Source organism: Mastigoproctus giganteus, chromosome 3 (assembly GCF_048544385.1).
Source record: "Mastigoproctus giganteus isolate SK-2022 chromosome 3, ASM4854438v1, whole genome shotgun sequence".
Taxonomy (NCBI): domain Eukaryota; kingdom Metazoa; phylum Arthropoda; class Arachnida; order Uropygi; family Thelyphonidae; genus Mastigoproctus; species Mastigoproctus giganteus.
The window spans coordinates 12,505,379-12,527,217 of NC_143577.1; the positions used below are offsets into that span (position 1 = coordinate 12,505,379).

At 36.6% G+C, this 21,839-nt stretch overlaps 1 protein-coding gene across 1 annotated transcript in view; it reads right to left on the minus strand.

Moving 5' to 3' along the window:
* Nucleotides 1–3,922: 3,922 nt before the first annotated feature.
* The window catches only part of LOC150087722 (tumor protein p73-like), a 135,462-nt gene continuing 117,545 nt past the window's right edge, over nt 3,923–21,839 (minus strand). The window contains exons 11-12 of the mRNA XM_090369919.1: nt 7,124–7,221; nt 3,923–4,388 (exon numbers count right to left, since the gene is read on the minus strand). Coding sequence (XP_090226045.1) covers nt 4,382–4,388; nt 7,124–7,221 — 105 coding nt within the window. The 3' untranslated portion in view covers nt 3,923–4,381. The remainder of the gene's footprint in view (nt 4,389–7,123; nt 7,222–21,839) is intronic.

Below are 21,839 nucleotides of genomic sequence, written 5' to 3' on the forward strand. Positions count from 1 at the left end.
CAATTCAGGTTTTCCGTTTTTCAAGAGTTGAACAACTCGAAAGTAACTACTTCATTCAGTTACTTCGCATTTGTTGAGCAGTGCGGTTGTGTTTCATTCAGTTAAGTTGTGACGATGGCAAAAGTTACATCAACTAAACATGTTCAAAGATTTTGACAAAATCACAAATCTAATGTTGAAAAGCAAGCAAGATCAATTAGAGGCAGACATTATTCATGGATTCACCTTCGGTTCCATGGAGCTAACGTCGATTTTTTTAAAATTTATTAATTACACTGTACATATTTGTTTAATTAAATAACTTTTGGTCAATAAACACATTAACTTTAATAAAATATAAATTGCTTTGCTACAGAACATTTCATTTTGACAATTTAGCATTAGCATCAGTAGAGGCGTATGATACAAGAAAGCAAGCTTATGCAGCATCAACCCAAAAAAAGCTCCAATTTCACCCCTCCATTTGTTCCAAATACCTGTCCAGCTCAGCCTTAAAATTTATTTAGGCTATCAACTTCCACCACAAAGGATGGACATCTGTTCCACCAATCAACTACCCACTGGCTAAAGGCAAACTTCCGCACTTCTGTCCTACAACTGTCTTTCCTCAATTTGAATTTATGCCCTCTCAGGTAATTATGCTGAGCAAGAGGAAGAATCCCATCAGCATTGAGCATGCTGATGCTCAATGCTGATGCATTGAGCATGAGCTCAATCCATTCAAGGCTCTATATACCTCAATCAGATCACCTCATAGGTGCCTAGTCTCCACACACTGTAATCTGCAAAACTTAAGCCTTTCTTCGTAAGAGCAATCCTTGGTTCCATTCACTGATCTTGTTGCCCTTCTCTGTACTCGTTCCAACAGCTCTACATCCTTCTTAAAATGAGGCCTCCAGACCTGTATACAGTACTCAAGGTGTGTCTTGACCATCGCCTTATACAAGGGGATAATCACCTCCTTATGCTAGAAAAATTCCTGTATATCATTGACAACACACCATGAGCTACTCTTGCAGACTGTCTGCACTGCTCAGAAAACTTCATATCTGCCTGCACAATTACCCCCAGGTCCTTTTCATTCTCTACCACTGTCAGTGTAGTACCACAGAGTTGATACATTACTCTGGGGTTACTGCTTCCCATATGTAGTACTTTACATTTGTCAATGTTAAGCTTCATTTGCCACCTCTCAGCCCATCTTCTCTACTTTTCTAGATCCTGTTGCAGCAGCATACTGTCATTAGTGTCATTAACAACTCTGCCAACCTTTGTATCATCTGCAAACTTGGACATTAAGCCTGATATATGATCATCAATATAATTAATAAATACAGAAAACAACAATGGACCCAACACTGAACCCTGAGGGACTCAACTAATAACATTAGTCCACAAAGAGCAGTGTCCATTGATTACCACTCTCTGTCTTCTCCCACTCAGCCATCCCTTTATCCATAGTAGCAATTTGCCTCCAATGCCACACTGCTCCAATTTGTGCAGCAGTCTTCCATGTGCAACAGTATCAAAAGCCTTTCTAAGATCCAAATATATAATATCAAAGTTATTCCCTTCATCCAGTTGCTTTATGACCATATAATAGTATCCAATAAATTTGGTCAGACAAGACTTCCTCTTAACAAACCCATGCTGTGTCCAAACTATAACTGACGTCTTGTCTAGATGATCCTGCAGTGCTTCTTTAACCAGTGCCTCCATTAATTTCCTTGGAACAGAAGTTAAACTCACAGGTCTACAATTACTTGTGTCGCCAAGGGCGACACAAGTAATTATAGACCTCCTTTGTGAATTGGGGTCACATTTGCAGATCTCCAGTCCATGGGTACCTCCCATAATTATGACTAAGGGTTTGTTTACTTCCTTTGCTGCCTCCTTTAATATAACTGGATAGATCCCATCCACCCCAGGTGCCTTTCTTATGTTTATCTTCAACAATTTCTTCTTCACTATAAGTTATATCGCTTGCTATCATTTTTCACCATTTTTTCTCATATAGAAATCTTCACACCCATGATAAAACCTTCATATGTAGCTACACAAACAACTGCTGAGTGAAAGTGGTATGTCTTAGCATGGGAAGGGTGTCAGTATCCCTCAGTCAAAAAGCTGAACACTGCTGCTGCTTCTAAAGCAGTTATGAAAATAATGTTGAGCATCACATAGCCTTTTCACTGAAGTGCAATGCATTCATGGACACAGAAAATCCCATGGGAATTTTCTGTGTCCTGATCAAAGCTAAATATGCAGTCTGTTGGTACTGTTATTTATTTATTTTTTTATAGAAATGTATTACAGCTGTATTCCCACACTTTTTTTTTATGCACAGTACCACAAACTGAATCCTGTATACAGACTCCAGTATTGTTGCTTTTTTTTTTTTTTTTTTTTTTTAAATTCTGGCAGTTTTATTGCCTTGCTAAATGATGCACATCAGTGGAACTGCACTGACCAATCCAAATAACTGTCAAGGGGCAAGCAGTCTAGAGAGGCAAGAAGTTATAGTTTCAACACTGTATTACACCATCTGCTGTGAGTAATCGACGGCCATCATAAGTCTAAGTAGTTAAGTATTACTGTAATGACCTTGGTTTACACCTGCATTGCATATCCCATTCATTGCATAACACAAACATGTGTCAATTACCATTGAAAATGTTTGTCTAGGGAGATTTAAAATATAAAAAAAGGACTATTAAAGAGTCCATGTCCATATCAGAGAGCACTGAAGAGTGTTTTAACATATAATTTTTAACTTTATAGATGGAACACAAACCACAATTTTGCTAATACAAGGAAGCAAGCTCAAAGAATATCACTTCCCCATTCCTTTTAATTTCTCCAATCTTTCTTTAAATTTATTTAAACTATCCATTTTAACAATGCTAAATGGAAGTTTATTCCAACGATCAATTAGTCTTTGGCTGAAAGAAAATTTTGATCCATCTATTCTCCAACTACCGTTTTCAATTTAAATTTATATTCCCTTATGTGTCAACTGAGAAAAAATAAAGACATCTCTTGCATGCATAAAAGCTTGTGAAATCCACTTTGAACACTAATATAAAGCTTGGTTTGGTTTGGTTTGGCTTTTAATGGCACATTGGCAGCTAAGGCCATAATCTAAAATATAAGGCATTGGTTAGGCTACATCTTGAGTATTGGATACAGGATTAGTGAAGCAACAAGATTAATGAAGGGAACAAAATGTCAAGAAAGACTTCAGTTCTGTAAATTACAGCATCTGGAAACTAGGCACCTACAAGGAAGCCCAATTGAAATGTTAAGGCTTTAAATGGATTGAGTAAACTAAATACCAATGGCATCCTTACTCTTTCTCAGATGATACATATAAGGGACATAACTTAAAATTAAATTGAAAAAGGAAGATGTGAAAATTTGCTTTCAGCCAGAGAGTAATTGACTGTTGGGAAAACTTCCAACTGGTGTTGTGGATGTAGGTAGTTTGAATAAATTTAAGGAATAAGCAGATTATTACAAGGGAGATTAACAAACAATGTTGTTGTTGTTGTTGTTATTGCTGCTTTTCCTCCCATTTTCCTGGCTGATACTGTATAAGCTTGATTCCTTATATCATCTGCCAGTATTAATATTGATATTAAGACCTTCTACATGTTCTATATGCAGAACACTCCAATAATACAATGTTAAACCTTTTTTCACAGAAGTTTGTCAAAGTGTGATAGCATTTTTGAAAAACATGCTATACAATATTCAGCTTTCAATTTGCACCTTAGCATGAAAGCATAAAAAAATTTTTTTTTCAGAAAATATTTCAAAGCTACAGGAAATGTACATCCATCATCACTTATCCTTCATATAAGAACATTAAAGATATTTTTATAAAAAAATATAATAAAATTAAACAATCTTTCACAGGGAAAATAGCAACAAATGCAGAACAACCTGAAATCCAATTTTTGGAATAAGGTTGGCTATCGGTTAGCACTTTGAAACTATTTAAATAATTGAGAACAGTATTAGGATTGAAGAAATACTTTTACCAGAAAAAAAAGAAACATTTACTGATATGATGGCTTAAGAGCAAGGGTAAGTTCAGTGAATGATTCAGCATTTGGCCCACAATGAGTGAGACATGGTCACAAAAACTTTCTGTGAATCATCATAATTAGAATGTCAAAGCTAAAAATATTCAGGTTTAGGAGCATATTATAATATGTTCAAAGGAATAACAGACTGTAACCCTTGACATTTGGCTTTGTAATTTATTCAATTATTTAACAGAGTCAAAGTGCCAACTTCGCTGATTATATTTACATTAATCTTCTCGATGTATTTTTTCGGTGAGGTTCTTTTAACAATAGAATTCTGCTTCTTACTTCTATTTCCTGCAACGGAATAAGATGCCATTGTTTAAAAATATAACCATGTAAAATATACAAAATCTGATCAAGCAGAATATACTTAGAAATACTAAATGATTTCCTAAAGGTGACTGACTGCATTAACGCCTTTGCTGTGTCAAATGAATATAAGCATCAAATGGTACTACAAGTGCTATGCCATAACACACATAAGCATCTAAAAAGCACCCAAGTGCTGTTCACCATAATATATATAAGCAGACATTCTCAAGTGGTCAATAGGGTGTATAGGCAAAGGCACATGAAATTAACTACTCAATTCTCACTGATGAGCTCTGGACTACTAGCAACAACACTCTGTTTTTTTTAATAGCTTGGTAAACATTTTCATTTGTTTTTTGCCTCTTTTCAGGTTAAGTTAGATCGAACCATGAATTAATGCTGTTTTCAATATGAAACAGCATGAACCAGGATTTGTCAGCCCAGGGAATGACCTGCCAATCTTCACTGTCCAATGTTGAGTTCTCTGGAACCTAGTTCAGTTATCAAAAGAATATGCTATCTGTGACAAGTATATTAAGTTGTGCATTCTGAGATGCATCTTTGGTTATTACTGTTATACTGGTTTGGTAATTGACTGATTGTATCCTTTTACCCTGCACAAGTTTTGTCAACTCTTCTGGCCACTTGCACCAATTTTTAAGCTGCTTCTGAACAGAGGATTTGTTGACTGGATGTTATTTGTTAATTACTGGTTGTTGAACAAATCTAGATACACCCAAGACACAATCAAACATGAAAATCCAAGCAGGGTTGCAGTTGCTAAGATACTTATACCAGCATATTTTGAGCCAACCTACTAAGTAACATTCAAAGTCACTTAAATCTTTCATTTTTGCCAATTTTCTGGGATACTCAATTGGCACATTTGTCACTGACTACTATGCTACATTCAAAGGCAATTAGGCGCCTCCGTAGCCAGGTGGGAAGGAGCAGCAGTGCGTAGCACACGCTTCTTGATTAGACCGGGGTTCGAGCCCGTCACCACCAAATACAGAGCATGCGGAAAGGTCAGAGAATGACCACCGCACCGGAGCAATATGGCCTTAGTTGCTAATGCTCCTAAAAACCAAATAACAACAATAACAACATCAAAGGCAATTAAATCTTTCATCTTGCCCGTCCCACACATTCATGCATGCGTGCACGCACACATACCATACCTATATTCTGCACACCTGATTTATACTGTATGGCACAAACAGGTTACTATATCCTTCTTTAGCAGTGGTTCCCAAACTGCTGAGATATACGGACCCCTTCAAAAATCAAAAAAAGGTTTACAGACACCTATATATATGCATATGTTTCTCTGTGTGTGTATATACGTATGAACACTGGGTTTTCTGAAAAGAAAATTGAAAGTCTTATGTTTAAAACAACTCAACTTTATTCTTATTTTTACATAAATATATAATAATAACTTTATTTATCATCGATTTGCTATACATAGAACAAATAATTTTCAGGGGCCCGTTTTGCAGACCCCCTGGAACTGGTCTACAGACCCCGGTTAGGGAAACACCATTCTATAGAGTTGTACTTAGGGCTCACAATATTGGTTAAAATCTTAATACTGGTATTCCAAAAACAAACATTTTTCTCAATAAATTTTGATGAAAATTAGGTGCAATAAGGAAAAAACAAGTAATTACTTGAATCCATGTTTTAAATCAAAGTTTTATTACAATAATAAATATTCTGATAAAAATTATTAAAAATACAGTTATTCTATAAAACAAAAATATATACATATTGATACTGCAAATTTTAGTTATGTTTAAGCATCCAAGAAACATAAACAATCAATAGTGTCGGCATTTAAACGAACTGGATTTAATTTTGGTACATAATTTGATTCAGATTCTGATTCTATCCAGTATAGAATCGTCCTTTCAGATTCTATACTGGATGATGCAACTCATCTACTACTGAGATAGTAGTAGATGAGTTGCAGGTTTACTGCCTTTATTCCCTCATCTTCAAAAAACTTGTTTCCTTTTTAACCATATTTTCTAGACTTTGAACTTTTTAAGCAGAAACAATTAAAAATCTTTCATTAATTGCTGATTCAAGTTTATTTTTTAATAACTGTATCCCATAGTCGGGCAGCAGATAGCAGCAAAAAAAAATTTAAAGCCTTTATTAAAAAGTCTTGAGGCCTACTCAATCCAGAAAATTCACTCATGAAAGGGAGCTATGTACAAAAGCTAAACGTGAAAGGATTTTTGTAGCTGGGTTCAATCCTTCAACAGGAAGTGCCCTATATATTTCCATAGAATAAGAAACACATTTCATATTGTCAGATGTGATGAAACAGTGAAGTGTTAAAAAGATAAGATATGGTAAAATGTTTTTTTTAACACTAAAACAGTTGCTTAGTTTGAAAAATTTTAAAAATCTGTTATGTAATAACCACCATGAATGATCATTATTATAAAACAGATTAGACAATAACCCTTTTATAGAAAAATGTGTTGCCATTACTTTCCAGTTAAGTCTCCCTCCCCATATTAATAAGTTGTTTAAAGAAATAAAAGTTTGCAAAGATTTACCGATATAAAACAAATCTATGCAAAGGTTTGCAGCTCTTAAACTACTAAATTATAAATTTTTTTAAAATTAAAATTCCTTCTGTATCTTAACACAGAAATGAAATTTCATGATACAAAGTTTACTTAGTATACAACATATGTTACCTTTTTTTAATTGATACTGAACTATTGCTTAAAGCACTCCTTAATTCCAAGCCATCTCTTACGACTTTCAGTATTTCATAATTTTCGCGTCCCCGAACCTATTAATTAAAAAAAAATTATAAATCAAAAAGTGCACAGGCAAGAAAATGTGTGTATACGTGCACCAGGATAAATTATACAGATGTAATGAAATCCAAAGTTTCCTAAATGGTGCCTCATTCCTGAGACCACATGGCAGGCAGAATAGTTTGGCAGAAATAAAACATGGCAGCAAATTCCCAGTTAGAAATATAATGGCTGAGAATAAAACATAGACCTTAGGTGTTGTAATAAGACAATACATCATAGGTATGCTCAATTCATCAAGTAGAAGAGAAGGCATTTTACAAAGTGTCTACAGGCAAATCGACCAAAGAACACATGCAATTTACAGACACGATACACATGGGTAGATGAAATAACTTTCTGGGCGATTCTAATGAATAGTTAAATAGTTTTAGTTACCAAGTGTGAACTGTTAAAAATAGTGACATTTGAAGGTGGAATAATATTAACATCTTTTCAAAGTGTAGTTTCTGCTAGATATATTTTGTGCCATACACGTATTACTTGATGAAAATAATGCAGATCATGTCAAATAATACTTTTTTTGGAAAATTTTAACTGCATTATAAGAGCATAATGATTATCAGCCTGTGAACTATTGTAGGCTCTTGCTAGGCTTATAAGGTATGCATGCCAGGTCACAGATAGGGATATCTATTAGATTAACTATAATTTGAAAAACAAGGCACAAAATGGGATTCCAGAGCAATATAGCTACTCACTCAGATGTCAAGCCCATAACTAAACAACTCCAACAAATGGATGTCACGCTGTAGAACGGAAGCAATGAACCTTGCAGCAGTGGAGGAGGATGTAGAACAGAGAGGAACTGGAGGAAACTACATAACAGGTCCCTCAATTACAATTTTTTTTTTAATGGCAATGGTTCAATAATGAAAGGTTATTGAACCTTATACAGTAGAGCGTCAGTTATCCAGAATAATTGATATCAGACCTCTTCCAGATAGCCAAATTTTCTGGATAATCAAACGTAAGGTAAGATTAAATAAATTTAATCTTACCTTACGATTAAATTAAATTTAAAAATGCATGAATTTTTATGATTTTTATACAAAACAGGAAAATTAGAAAGATTTTTAAATGCTCTCGGTTTTTTTTTGACTTACCAATAATGAGCACAGACGATCTGTGCGTCCCAGTAACATTTTCACACATAGCAATTGTAACTCACTCTTTTCTCATCTTAAAATCGGGTGCAGGCATTTCTCTTTTAGTGCCTAGGGTTTTTTCTCGGTAATGCTTTCCATAATATGTCTGTCTCATCAACATTATAAACGTTTTCTTTCTCTTATTTGCTATAAGCGAAGCAAACTTATTTTTAAAGGACACCGCTGCCAATTTGTCTGCAGAAAATTTCTCACCTTGAATATCTAGTTCACATATACTGTCTCAGTTTAAAGTTTTTCAGCCAATCTGTTCTTGCCTTAAAATCTTCATTACCTCTTAATTTTCGATTAAAATCCAATGCTTTTTCACACAACATTGGGCCAGATGCTGATTCACCTAAACTTCACTTCTGGAGAAACGACAAATAAAGTGCACTCTATAAAGCGGCATTTTCAGGTTTCAACATCGTCTTTTTCCTGCTAGATCCTCCTTCACTATCCATAATCGATACAAATTATATTATAGCATTGGAATTTTTCTTGATGTTGTAAATTGTTGAAGTCCCCACATTAAACTCTTTGGAGAAATTGTCACCTTTTCTAATTCTGTTAATAATTTCTTTTTTTTGTTGCAACATTAAAACTACACGTTCTCTTTTTTGTTCACATTTTACCGTAAAAAATTGAGAAAAATAATAAATCGCAGTTTCGGGCAGATATTATTCTTACCAAATCTAAACTAATCTGAAATTCACTCATGGTTCCCATGTGATATTTTTCTAAAGCACATTCTGAAGGTCACAACCATAAAACAATAAAAACAATTTGCAGTTTTCAGTTTATTGGGCTTTTTGTTTGAACAATCTGTTATAAACAGGCAGTAAACTCGATCTTTCGATTATTAGAATCAAATTCAATTTGCAAACATGATCACTATAACCGGTGCTTACTGTACATTAATTAAAAAAAAAAAAAGCTCAGCATTTCAAATTATTCTGGATAACCAACGTTCTACTGTACTTAGAATCTGCCATATACTGGAATGTCATAGGGTAATCATGATATTACCCTATGTTGCAATGAATCTCATAGGGTAATCATGATATTACCCTATGTTGCAATGAATCTCTTCAGTCACTGCGTGACTGAAGAGATTATGTCAGAATTTAAAAATAAACGTCGATAAAAATATCACGGAATATACTAAAACTACGATGATGAAAATAAATAAATTACGAAGAAACAATTTCCTAAAAACTTCCTTCCTTAAGGAGACCAAACTTTGACTTCCATCTTGTTCACAGGTCAGAACACAAATGCACAATATGTAGCATTCCACACACTATTTATTAATGGGAGATTACTTGTTAATACACATGTGCGTAAAAGTACACGAAAAAGAGATGAGAAATGGGCGTCGTATATATTCTCATCTCAGATTCATGGACTTTTACACACATGTGTATTAACAAGTAATCTCCCATTAATAAATAGTGTGGGGAATGCACACATATCGCGCATTTGTATTCCGGCCTGTGAACACAATGGAAGTCTTGGTCCCCTTAAGGAAGCAAGTTTTTAGGAAATTGTTTCATCATAATTTATTTATTTTCATCATTGTAGTTTTAGTATATTCCATGATATTTTTAGTGGTGTTTATTTTTAATTTCTGACAATGTCTTCAGTCACTCAGGTTTCGTGGTGAATTGGATAGGTCTGGGGTCTGGTTGGAGTTTTTCGACTATGATCCTGGGGTGCCTGGTCATTCATGCACTAAGATGATTGAACACATTTAATGAATTTGAATCAAGTTTATGTAATTTTAAATCATTTTTAAATCTTGTTTAATAAGTCTGTTTTTTGGAGAGTTATGTATAGAAGTCACCATATGAAGAAATATCGAGGTAACTCTTTTGTAATTTTAAATGTGATTAAAACATAGGATATATTGTTGCCCTTAGTTTTATAGTAATTCACATAAAAATACCAATCACACTAATTAGATATTTAAAAAGAATAAAAGACACTGAAAAAAAAATAGAAATAAAGGTATTCTCAGCTGTATGTAAAGAAAAGATTGTATTACAGTTAAATGAATACACAAATTAACCCACAGACTGCTGGGCATGAAATATTAAGTAAGGCTATGAAATAGCAGTAATAATAACCTTTTAGTTATGTCAGACATTTTATAAACTCAATTCTGATTGATTTCAGTTCTTTAGTTTTGATAAGAAAGTCCTTTATTTGTGTTTACTACCTAATCCATGTATTTCTCTTCTTATCCAACAGCTTGGTTCCTAATACAATTTGTTCCATTATTCGCTGTGTAGTTTTCAGCTTTTCTTCCATTCTTTTGGAGAGTGCCCAAGTTTCACTTCCATAAGTCATGGTGGGGAGTATACATGGGTTCATTATTTTACGTTTCAGACAAATTGGGATATTGCTCCTCAGTATGTGACTATATTTCCTGAATGCTATCCATCCAAAATTTATTCTTCTCTTAACTTCCAGTCATTTATTATTATTACAGCTAATGACTTGTCCCAGACAAGTATATGAATCCACCTTTTCAATTACTGCCCCTTCAATAATTATATCCCTTTCTGTGGCATACTTGTTCATCATTACTTTTGTTTTAGCCATATTCATCTTTAGTCCAAAATCCTTAATAACTCTGCATAACTTATTCAGATTTTCCTCTAATTCTTTGGGATCGTGGCTTATGATCACAATGTCATCTGCAAATCGTAAATGGTTTAGGTATTCTCCATTCACATTGACTGCTTTCTGCGACCAGTCCAATCTTCTGAAAGCTTCTTCAAGGGCAGCAGTAAACTACTTCGGAGATATTGTGTCTCCTTTTCGAACACCTTTTCCAATTTTAAATTTGCTACCGTCTTTTTCTAGTCTAATAAAGAAGGTATATTTTCTTCAAAATCATAATGTATGAGGTATCTAAGCCTTGTCTTTCCAGTGCCCGAAACATTGCCGTATGCAGTATGGAGTCAAATGCCCTTTCATAATCCACAAATGCCAGGCATAATGTCGTTTTATATTCATTTGCTTTCTCCATTAGCTGAAATATTACATGAAAGTGATCCATAGTTGAGAATCTTGTCCTAAAGCCAGCTTGATCTTTTGATTGATTCTCGTCAAGTATTCTTTCTAATCTGTTAGAAATGACCTTTGTGAACAACTTGTAGATGTGGGACAACAAGCTAATTGGTCTGTAATTTCCAATTTCTGATTTATCTCCTTTCTTATGCAGCAAAATTATGACTACATTATTCCACTCCTTAGGCATCCCACCTTTCCTAATTTATTTTGTGAACAGTTTTGCCAGTTTCTGTGTCATGTCTCTTCCTCCCAATTTTCACAACTCTACAGTAGCTTCATCTTCATCAGCGGCTTTCTGATTCTTCATTTTCTTCAATGCATGTTATACTTCATCAAAGATATCAGGTATGTCGTACGAGTTGCTAATTTGTGATCCATCTTCCCCACTGCTGGCATCATTCCCTCTCTCCTTATATAATTCTTTATGTCTTCTGCTATTTGAATTATGCCTTCTCTGCTATTTATGGTTGCTATTCTTCAGATTCCATACATGATTGCTATTGTTCAGTTTCAGTATCATTTGTCTTTCTGTAATACTGCTTGTGGCTGCTGATTTAAGTCCTTTATTTTCCCTTATTGCTTATTCTACTTTTCTTGTGATAAATCTTCTTATCTCAGTCTCTTTCTAATGGTTTTTCATAATTCAGTATACTCAATTTTGTCCTTGTCAGTGTTTATCTTGCTCTTCATTTGTTGCCTTCGGTTCATCATACTATTGAATACACCATGAATTGTCAAACCAATGGAGTAAGCTTATCTGTGAAAAGATCTAAACCTCCCATACACTTCCTAGTTCATTTCACAAACATACATGGTCTCAATTATAATCTCAACGATGTCCATTTCCACTTGCAGTCTGCCAAACCCCATGTACTTTTTCTGACAGAATCTCAGTTATCAGTTGATTCAACTACTGCTCATCTCAGTTGCTCAAATTATTCGCTGTATGATTCCTTTAGTCTCAAAGGTGGTACTTGTGCATATGTCTGTTCTGATATTCCCTGTCAGAGACTTGGTAATTTGGAATCTCCTCTTTTCGATCTTCTCTGGCTTAAAATCTCTCTACCTCATTCTGTGAAATTCATCTGTTGTCTCTATCGTTCTCCCAACTCCACTAATCACTTGTAGCTCTTTTACTTCCTCTCTTTGCAATTTGACTTTCTCCAGTCCACCTTTCCTAACAGTGAGTTAATTTTCCTTGGTGATTTTAATTAAATTCACAACTCCAGCTGGCTTCTGTTTTCTAGTCACATTGACCAAGCTGGTCAAGATGCTGAGGCTTTTGCAATTACTATTGACCTTGCACAGATTGTTCATTTACCTACAAAGAATACCAGAAAATACTAACCCTACAGCCAACATGCTTGATCTTTTTCTAACAAACAACCCTTCTAAGTAGACAGTCGAAGTGAGTGGTCCTTTAGGCACCTCAGATCACAACTTGGTGATTGTCTCTTCCCCAGTGGAGCCTTTATCCCATGGCTATTCCCAACCTCATGTTGTCTCGCATTAAAAGAATGCAAAATGGGATGACCTGCAAGATTTCTTTTCTTCTTTTCCTTGGTCGGATTACTGTTTCGAAACTTCTGATGTCAACGTTTGCTCAAATCATGTCAGTGAAATTATGCTTGTAGAAATGGAATCCTTTATTCAACACTCCACTTTAAAATCTAGTCCTTTATCGGAAAACCTTGGTTTTCCGATAAATTTGCCAAGGCTGTTCAAGAGAAGAATGTTCCATATTATAATTGGCTTGTTTCCAAATTCTTCAGTTTCATTTTTTGCCTACATCGAAGCTCACAACAATTGTAAAGAAGTTATTAATCAGTCCAAACTAGATTTTGAACAGGCTAAGAGTTGAAAACTTGCTTCTTGCCCTAATGGTATCCGAGCATTCTGGTCTCTTGCCAAAACTATTGGCCGCAACTTTTGCCCATCTCTGCTCCCACCTCTGTTAAAACCAGATGGTTCTGTTGTCACTTCAGCCAAGGATAAAGCTGACCTGCTAGCATCCCATTTTTCTTCCAACTCATGTATTAATGATCTTTGTAAAACACTTCCCACCATGCTCCATTCAATGCCTCCTGTGGTCTTCCGTCAAAAGGATGTCAGAAGGATTTTGATGAATCTTGATGCTAAGAAAGCTCCAGGTCCTGATGGTATTTCTCCACTTGTTCTCAAAACCTGTGCTCCTGAACTTACTCCTGTTCTTTGCCACCTTTTTTCACTTTCTTATTTCAAATATGTTTTTCCAGTTCCTAAAAAGGGTGACAAATCCCTCCCATCCAATTATCATCCCATTGCAATTACTTCTACTCTTTCTAAAGTAATGGAGAAATCAATTAACTGCCAACTCTTAAACTACCTAGAAACCTTTCATCTGATCAATGATCGCCAGTATGGATTTCGTTAGTGTCAATCCACTGGTAATATTCTGGCTTATGTTACCCATTTATGCACAAATTCAATGGAAAAGTTCAGTGAAACACAAGCAGTTGCTCTTGACATCTGAAAGGCTTTTGATCGTGTTTGACATAAAGGTCTTCTAAACAAGCTTCCATCTTATGGAAGGCGCCTCCGTAGCCAGGTGGGAAGGAGCAGCAGTGAGTACCAGACGCTTCTTGATTAGACCAGGGTTCGAGCCCACCACCACCAAATACGGAGGATGCGGAAAGGTCAGGGAATGACCACCGCATATTCCGGAGCAATATGGCCTTAGTTGCTAATGCTCCTAAAAACCAAACAACAACAACCATCTTATGGTAATTGGTTATCCAGTTTTCTCTCTGATTGCTCACTGAGGGTGATGGTAGATGGCTCTGTCTTCTAACTTCTCTACTAATGCTGGTATCCCCCAAGGTTCAGTTCTTTCCCCCCACTCCTTTCCTCTTGTATATTAATGACCTTCTTCCATTGACTGGAAATCCTATCCATAGTTTTGCCAATGATAGCACATTGCATTCCACTTTCCATTTTGGGAAACCTTGCTCTGTTCAATCAGCTTCAACTTCTCAAAAATCTGCTATGAATTCCTTAAATGCTGATCCCCAGGTAATTCTCCAGTGGGCAAAGACAACTCAGCTGATTTCAATCCTCATAAAACTCAGTCTTGTCTTATATCTCGCAAAAAGGATTCTTCTGCTCCTGTGCTTATCTTTGGTGACACTCCGATTTCTAGGCAAGTTGATATATCTGTTTTGGGGATTACCCTGACTTCTAATATCTCTTGGTACAAGCACATTACAAATATTGCTTCCTCTGCATCTAAAAAAACTTGGTTTTCTCTTTCACTCTCAGCGTTACTTTTCTTTCAAACAGCTGTTCCATCTGCACAAATCGCAAATCTGCCCTACCATGGAATATTGTTCCCATATCTGGGGCTGTGCCCCCAAAACCTCTCTCAGGCTTCTAGATTCCATTCAGAAGAGGGCAGTTATGTTAATTAATGACTCATCTCTAACTGAGTCTTTCCACTCGCTGTCTCAAAAGACATACTGTTTCTGCTGCATGCCTTTTCTACAGATACTTCCATGGGCACTGTTCTGAATTGGCTTCTATAATTTACACTCTCTCTTTCAAAACAGTCCAAACACATGCTGTCACCAGCCAACATCCATTTACTGTCCAACTACAAACTCACAGAACCAACTTTTCATCTTCCTCGTTTGTTCATTCAACTGCCGTTTTCTGGAACAACCTTCCTTCATATGTATTGCCTGAAAATTACAGTCTACAGAAGTTCAAGTCTAATACCAACAAATATCTTCTCTCATCCTCTCAACCTCCAACCCAAGCACGGTACTAAGTACTATAGGATCTAATACCTCTCTTGTTTGGGGTTTTCATAAAAAAAAAATTTTTAAAAATCATGACAAGTGTTTCTTAAATAAATTTTTCTTCTTTGGATTTCTTTTTATCTATAGGTTTCTCAGGCTTTATCACTTTCAGAAAGTTGTATTCCTCGTTGATATCTTAGTCCTGAAAGGTCTGCAGAAGCTCAAACCTGTTCTTAAGTTCTAGTACATCCTGCTTTTTCTCCTCTTCTGTTATCTCAAAGTCTTTCTTTTATTACATCTATATCAAATGTGCATCTTACCATTCTGTGATCACTTACAACATTTACCCTGTTCAGGACAGTAACATCATTCACAATATATGTTCTGTTAGTGAGGATGAAGTCGATTTCATTAGCTGTTAATCCATTTGGGCTCTTCCATGGCCACTTTCTGTTCACCCTTTTCTTGATAAAAGGGTTCACTACTGACATCCCTCGAGATTCTGAAAATTCCACAAGTCTTTTGCCTCTTTCATTTCTTTCACCAATTCCAAAATTTCCTATACTTTCCCTTTCTGCGCTGATTTGTCTCTCTCCAACCTTAGCATTGAAGTCTTCCATAATAATGGTGTAGTGAGTTTTCTGTTCACCTATAAGTCTCTCAATTTCGTTGTACATTTCTTCAACCTCTTCATCATCATGGCTTGATGTTGGTGCATATATCATTCATAGCTTTCAGCTTCCATTATTCATACCTTTCATCAACTATGAAAAAGCATTCAACTCAATCACAAAACAAGCAATAATCAACCAAGGTGTAGACAGAACTTACATCAACAGTTTCCAATCAATATATAAAAAATTGCCTGCATCAATGCAAGTCAACAATGATAAAATTCAGATCAACATAGAAAAAGGCATATAATAAGGGGAGAAAATCTCCCCAAAACTATTTTCTGCCTGTTTAGAACAAATTTCTTGCAAGCTAAATTGGGATAATAAAGAACTTAAGACAAATGGGTATTACCTGAATCACTTATGATTTGCTGATGACACCACTCCCTTTGCAAATGATCCAGAAAAACTGCAGTAAAACATTGAAAAACTGCAGCATAAAAGCAAGTAGTTCAGTTTTAAGATGAATATCAAGAAAGCACAGGTTATGTTCAACAAATTTACCAGACCAAAGAAAATCATGGCTGATGGAAAAGAACTAGAAGGTTTACCTTGGACAAGATAAGACTTGGGGAGCGAGAACGAGGGTAGCCTGTGTGGACGTAGATTTTTGCCGCTCCTGGAACAGAGAAGCTTTTTCTGATTTATTTTCTGTTTTATTAGCTTAAATTGGCATATAACTTATTTTCTAGAGTAGCTTTATATTCCTATTTAATATACTTAGTTTAAAGTAACTTAGATAAAGATTTTGTAGGTATTACTTAGTATCGGTAAGGGTATCAAATCCACGTGTTGACCGTTCGTAAATTGCCGCCATTGTAACGCGATACAAAATATCTCGAACTAGATAGCATAAGCTTAATATAGTTTAGTATAGTACATAATATTGTCAATTAATCAGTAAAATCTATTAATCTTGTTGAACTTCATTGTCAATTAAATTGTACTTTTAACTATACATATAACGACTTAGGTTACGTAACATAATTTAGTAGGTGGTAGATGACTTTCATCAACTGGTGAAATACCACCACTTTGCTTATTGGAGGCTTGAAGTGGTGAAACCCATGTTTAGTCTCTAGAGCAAAGTTTCCGGCACCCCCCTCCCCCATACTTCTCCTTCAACCCATGCACGGTACTAAGTACTATAGGTTTTGATACCTTTCGTGTTTGGGGTTTTCATAAAAAAAAAATAAATAAATAAATAATTAGAAAAATAAATAAATAATACTTAACTTGATATGGAAGTTATATAAAGGGATTTCGTAGATAACACTCGATACTGAAACGTAAATATAGCGTTATAACTGTGTTGGGATACAAGTTTAGGGTTTTAATTTTGTACTGAAATTTTATGAAATTAAATCGAAATCATGACTCAAACCAGAGCAGCAAAGCAAAAGACTCAAGCTAATGGGAATGCTGTGGCTCAGAGGAGAACTGAGGGGGGCAGTTGCCCTCTGAATCACAGCCTTTTAAGATGCACTATTTGCTTGATGTTTGTGGAGCAGTCGGGTACGAGACATGATACTGCCATGGGGTATGTCTTTGTGTGTGTGTGCGCACGATGCAAGGAGTGTAAGGAAATCAGGCGACAACTCAGCATTGTTATGGGCCTATATGAGAGCTTGAAGGACAGGGTGGATGCCCTCAAAGGATTAAAAGTGAGGGGCCCATCAAGCTCTCAGCTGCCCACACCAATGCCAGAGCTTGCACTTGGTCATCATGCAATGCAGCGGCAGCCCCCAAGGCAGAATGCGCTGGTCCAAAAGGAACTAGTAGTTATTGGTGACTCTATCCTCAGGGAAACGGGAAACATGCTTTGTAAAAAGGATAGGTGGAACAGGACCAGGGTATGTCTGCCAGGGGCAAAGGTTGATGACGTTGTAGAGCAGATATCATCTTTTAAGGGCATAAAAGGTGATATAGTTGTACACGTTGGCACTAATGATATTAAGAGTAGGAGACCAGCGGAATTACTTAACAAGTACAGGTCACTATTGAAAAAAGCCGTGAATTAGAATTGAATTTGAAAGTGTCTGCAATTCTGCCCAGACATGATAGGAGGGAGTATATGATGAGAGCCCTGTCAATCAATTCGGCCCTGGAAAGATTGTGCAAGGCTCAAGAGGTAGAATTTTTTTTCAGCCTGGTCTGTGCTTGTTAACAGGAGAGACTGCTTCTACAGGGATGGGTTACACTTAAATAGAAAGGGTGCAAGAATTTTGCTGATGCTATGGAGGCAGTGTTAGGTGGGTCGGAAAACTGCTAGATTGGGGGATACAAGGACTAATAGAGTAACAGTAGCCACTGGCAGAGGTGAAAGTGATTCTTGCACTGCTTCTATTGGAATGAGCAGCAGCCTGGAAAATAAGATGCAGGAAATTTCAGAAACTGCTGGGAATCATTGGGGTACAAGTAAACACATCGGTTGTGTTAGGGTAGCTAGGAAAAAGAACAGGTGCATGTAAACTTGCGTGTACACCAATGCAAGGAGTTTAGTAAATAAATTTGATGAATTTGAGGTATTGCTCAAAACATCAAAGGCACATATTGTTGGGATTTCAGAGATGTGGTGTCACACAAATATAAGGAATGCAGAACTGGAATTTGGGGAGTACAATGTCTACAGAAAGGATAGACAGGATAGGAAGGGAGGAGGAGAGGTTATGCTATTAGTTAAGAAATACATAAAATCCAAGGAAGTGAAGCCAGTTGACATCGCTGGACAGTGCAGTGTCGAGTTAGTTTGGTGTGACATAAGCATTGGGAGATCAAAATTGAGAGTAGGAGTGTGCTACAGGCCTAATGACTCTGATGAGTATAATAAGAAACTGTACAGGGAAATAGAGTGGGCCAGTAAATCAGAGAGTCTTATAATGGGGGATTTTAATTTCCCAGATATTGACTGGAATTTGGGGGCTGGTCACTCACACACTAGCAAGGCTTTTGTGGATTTATTGGATGATTGTTTTCTACATCAGAATGTTCGGGAGGCAACTAGAGGGAGTAACACTCTTGATTTGATTATCAGTAGTGATTCTTCATGCATTAAGAATCTGCAGATAAATGAACCAATAGGTGGCAGTGATCACAGTGTGCTGAAGTGGGATTTACTCAAAGAGGCAACTACCATTAGGGGTAAAGGGAAGGGTTATTGCTTTCGTAAAGGTGACTACGATGGACTGAGACAGTATTTAAATTTTATACAGTGGGACCAACTGATGATGTTACCAACAGCAAATTCAAAATGGGAAGCATTCAAAGAACTCATCTTGAAAGCTACTTGGCTTTACATACCAACTAAGAAATATTGTTCAAGGTTTAGGCCTAAATGGATGTCAGATGAACTAATGAGACATATGGCAGAGAAGAAAAATGCATGGGATACATACAAATTAACACGTGACAGAAGCCTATGATAGATACAAGTTGATCTGTAACCAAGTTACAAAGGAGGTTAGGCAGGCGAAGGCAGATTACGAGATATCTTTGGCAAGGAATGCAAAGAAAAACAGCAAAGAGTTCTTTACTTATGCAAACTCTAGAAGGAAGGGGATGAATCAGATTGGTCCACTTGATATTGATGGGTCAACTGTTGATGATCCTGCTCAGGTAGCTAACAAACTAAATGAATATTTTGCATCGACATTCACACATGAGGAGTCATTCAGCGAGGGGAATGCCAGAGGTGTATTCAACTTTGGCAGTAAGCTAGAGAATCTTGTAATCTCTGAGAGTAAAGTGGAGGAGAAATTGTTGAAGATAAACACAAGAAAGGCACCTAGGGTGGATGGGATCTATCCAGTTATATTAAAGGAGGCAGCAAAGGAAGTAAGCAAACCCTTAGCCATAATCATGAGAGCTTCCTTGGACTCAGGGGAGGTACCCATGGGCTGGACATGTGCAAATGTGACCCCAATTCACAAAGGAGGATCAAAGGCTGACACAAGTAATTATATACCTGTGAGTTTAACTTCTGTTCCCGGAAAATTAATGGAGGCACTGGTTAAACAAGCACTGCAGGATCATCTAGACAAGACTTCAGTTATAGCTCGGACACAGCATGGTTTTGTTAAGGGGAAGTCTTGCCTGACCAATTTGATTGGATACTATGATGCAGTCACAAAAGAACTGGATGCAGGGAATAACTTTGATATTATATACTTGGATCTTAGAAAGGCTTTTGATACTGTTGCACATGGAAGACTGCTGCACAAATTGGAGCAGTGTGGCATTGGAGGCAAATTGCTGCTATGGATAAAGGGGTGGTTGAGGGGGAGAAGACAGGGAGTGGTAATCAATGGACACTGCTCATCATGGACTAATGTTATTAGTGGAGTCCCTCAGGGTTCAGTATTGGGTCCATTATTGTTTTCTGTATTTATAAATGATATCGATGATGGTATATCAAGCTTAATGTCCAAGTTTGCAGACGATACGAAGGTGGGCAGGGTTGTCAAGGACACTACTGAAACTATGCTGCTGCAACAGGATCTGGAAAGGTTGAGCAGATGGGCTGAGAGGTGGCAAATGAAGTTTAACATTGATAAGTGTAAAGTACTACATATGGAAAACAGCAACCCCAGAGCAATGTATCAACTCTATGGTACTACACTGACAGTGGTAGAGAATGAAAAAGGACCTGGGGGTGGTTGTGCAGGCAGATATGAAGTTCTCTGAACAGTGCAGACAGGCTGCAAGAGTAGCTCATGGTGTATTGTCAATGATATATAGGAATTTTTCTAGCAGGGATAAGGAGGTGATTATGTCCTTGTATAAGGCAATGGTCAGACCACACCTAGAGTACTGTATACAGGCCTGGAAGCCTCATTTCAAGAAGGATGTAGAGCTGCTGGAACGAGTACGGAGAAGGGCAACAAGAGTAGTGAATGGAACAAAGGGGTGCTCTTACGAAGAAAGGCTTAAGTTTTGCAAATTACAGTGTCTGGAGACTAGGCACCAGCGAGGTGATCTGATAGAGGTGTATAAAGCCTTGAATGGTTTGAGCTTGCTCAATGCTGATGGGATTCTTCCTCTTGCCCAGAATAATCACCTGAGAGGGCATAAATTCAAATTGAGTAAAGACAGATGTAGGATAGACGTGCGGAAATTTGCCTTTAGCCAGCGGGTGGTTGGTTGGTATAACAGACTTCCATCCTTTGTTGTGGAAGTTGATAGCCTAAATAAGTTTAAGGCTCAGCTGGACATGTATTTCGAACGAACAGAGGAGTGAAGTGGAAGTGGTTATTTTTTATTTTTTTATTTATTTATTTTTTTTTATTTTATTTATTATTATTTTTTTTTGGCTGATGCTATATAAGCTTGCTTTCTTGCATCAAATGCCTCTTCTAATGCTAATGCTAAAGAAATTTCAACAGATGGAAACTGAATAACACATAAAATTGGGATGGTAAACATTTGGAAAGCTTAATATTGTCTTCAAGACAAATTTGCTAATCTGTGCGAAATGAAAATTTTTTGATTAATGTATCCTCCCTGTCCTAATATATGGTTGTAAAACATGGTCACTGAATACCAAAGTTTTACAAAGACAGAGGGTCACAGAGAACTGAGGATAGGGGGCACTGAATTTTAAACAAAAGAGACTGAAAAACGTGTGCACGAATTCACCAGCAAACCAAGATCTGTGACATCATTGAAAGAACGAAGTGTTTAAAATAAAAATGGACAGGTCACATATCAAGAAGAACTGACAATAGATGAACCAAACAAATTTTGGAATGGATACTGCTGAACTCTAAATGCCCAAGAAAAAGATGAGGTGGATGAATGAAATTGTGAAATTTGCTGGTGCACAATGGCAACAGAAATCACAAGACCACAGTTGCTGGAAACATGTTGAGGTGGCCTTCATCCTGCAGTGGATTGACAATGGCTGGAGATGATGATG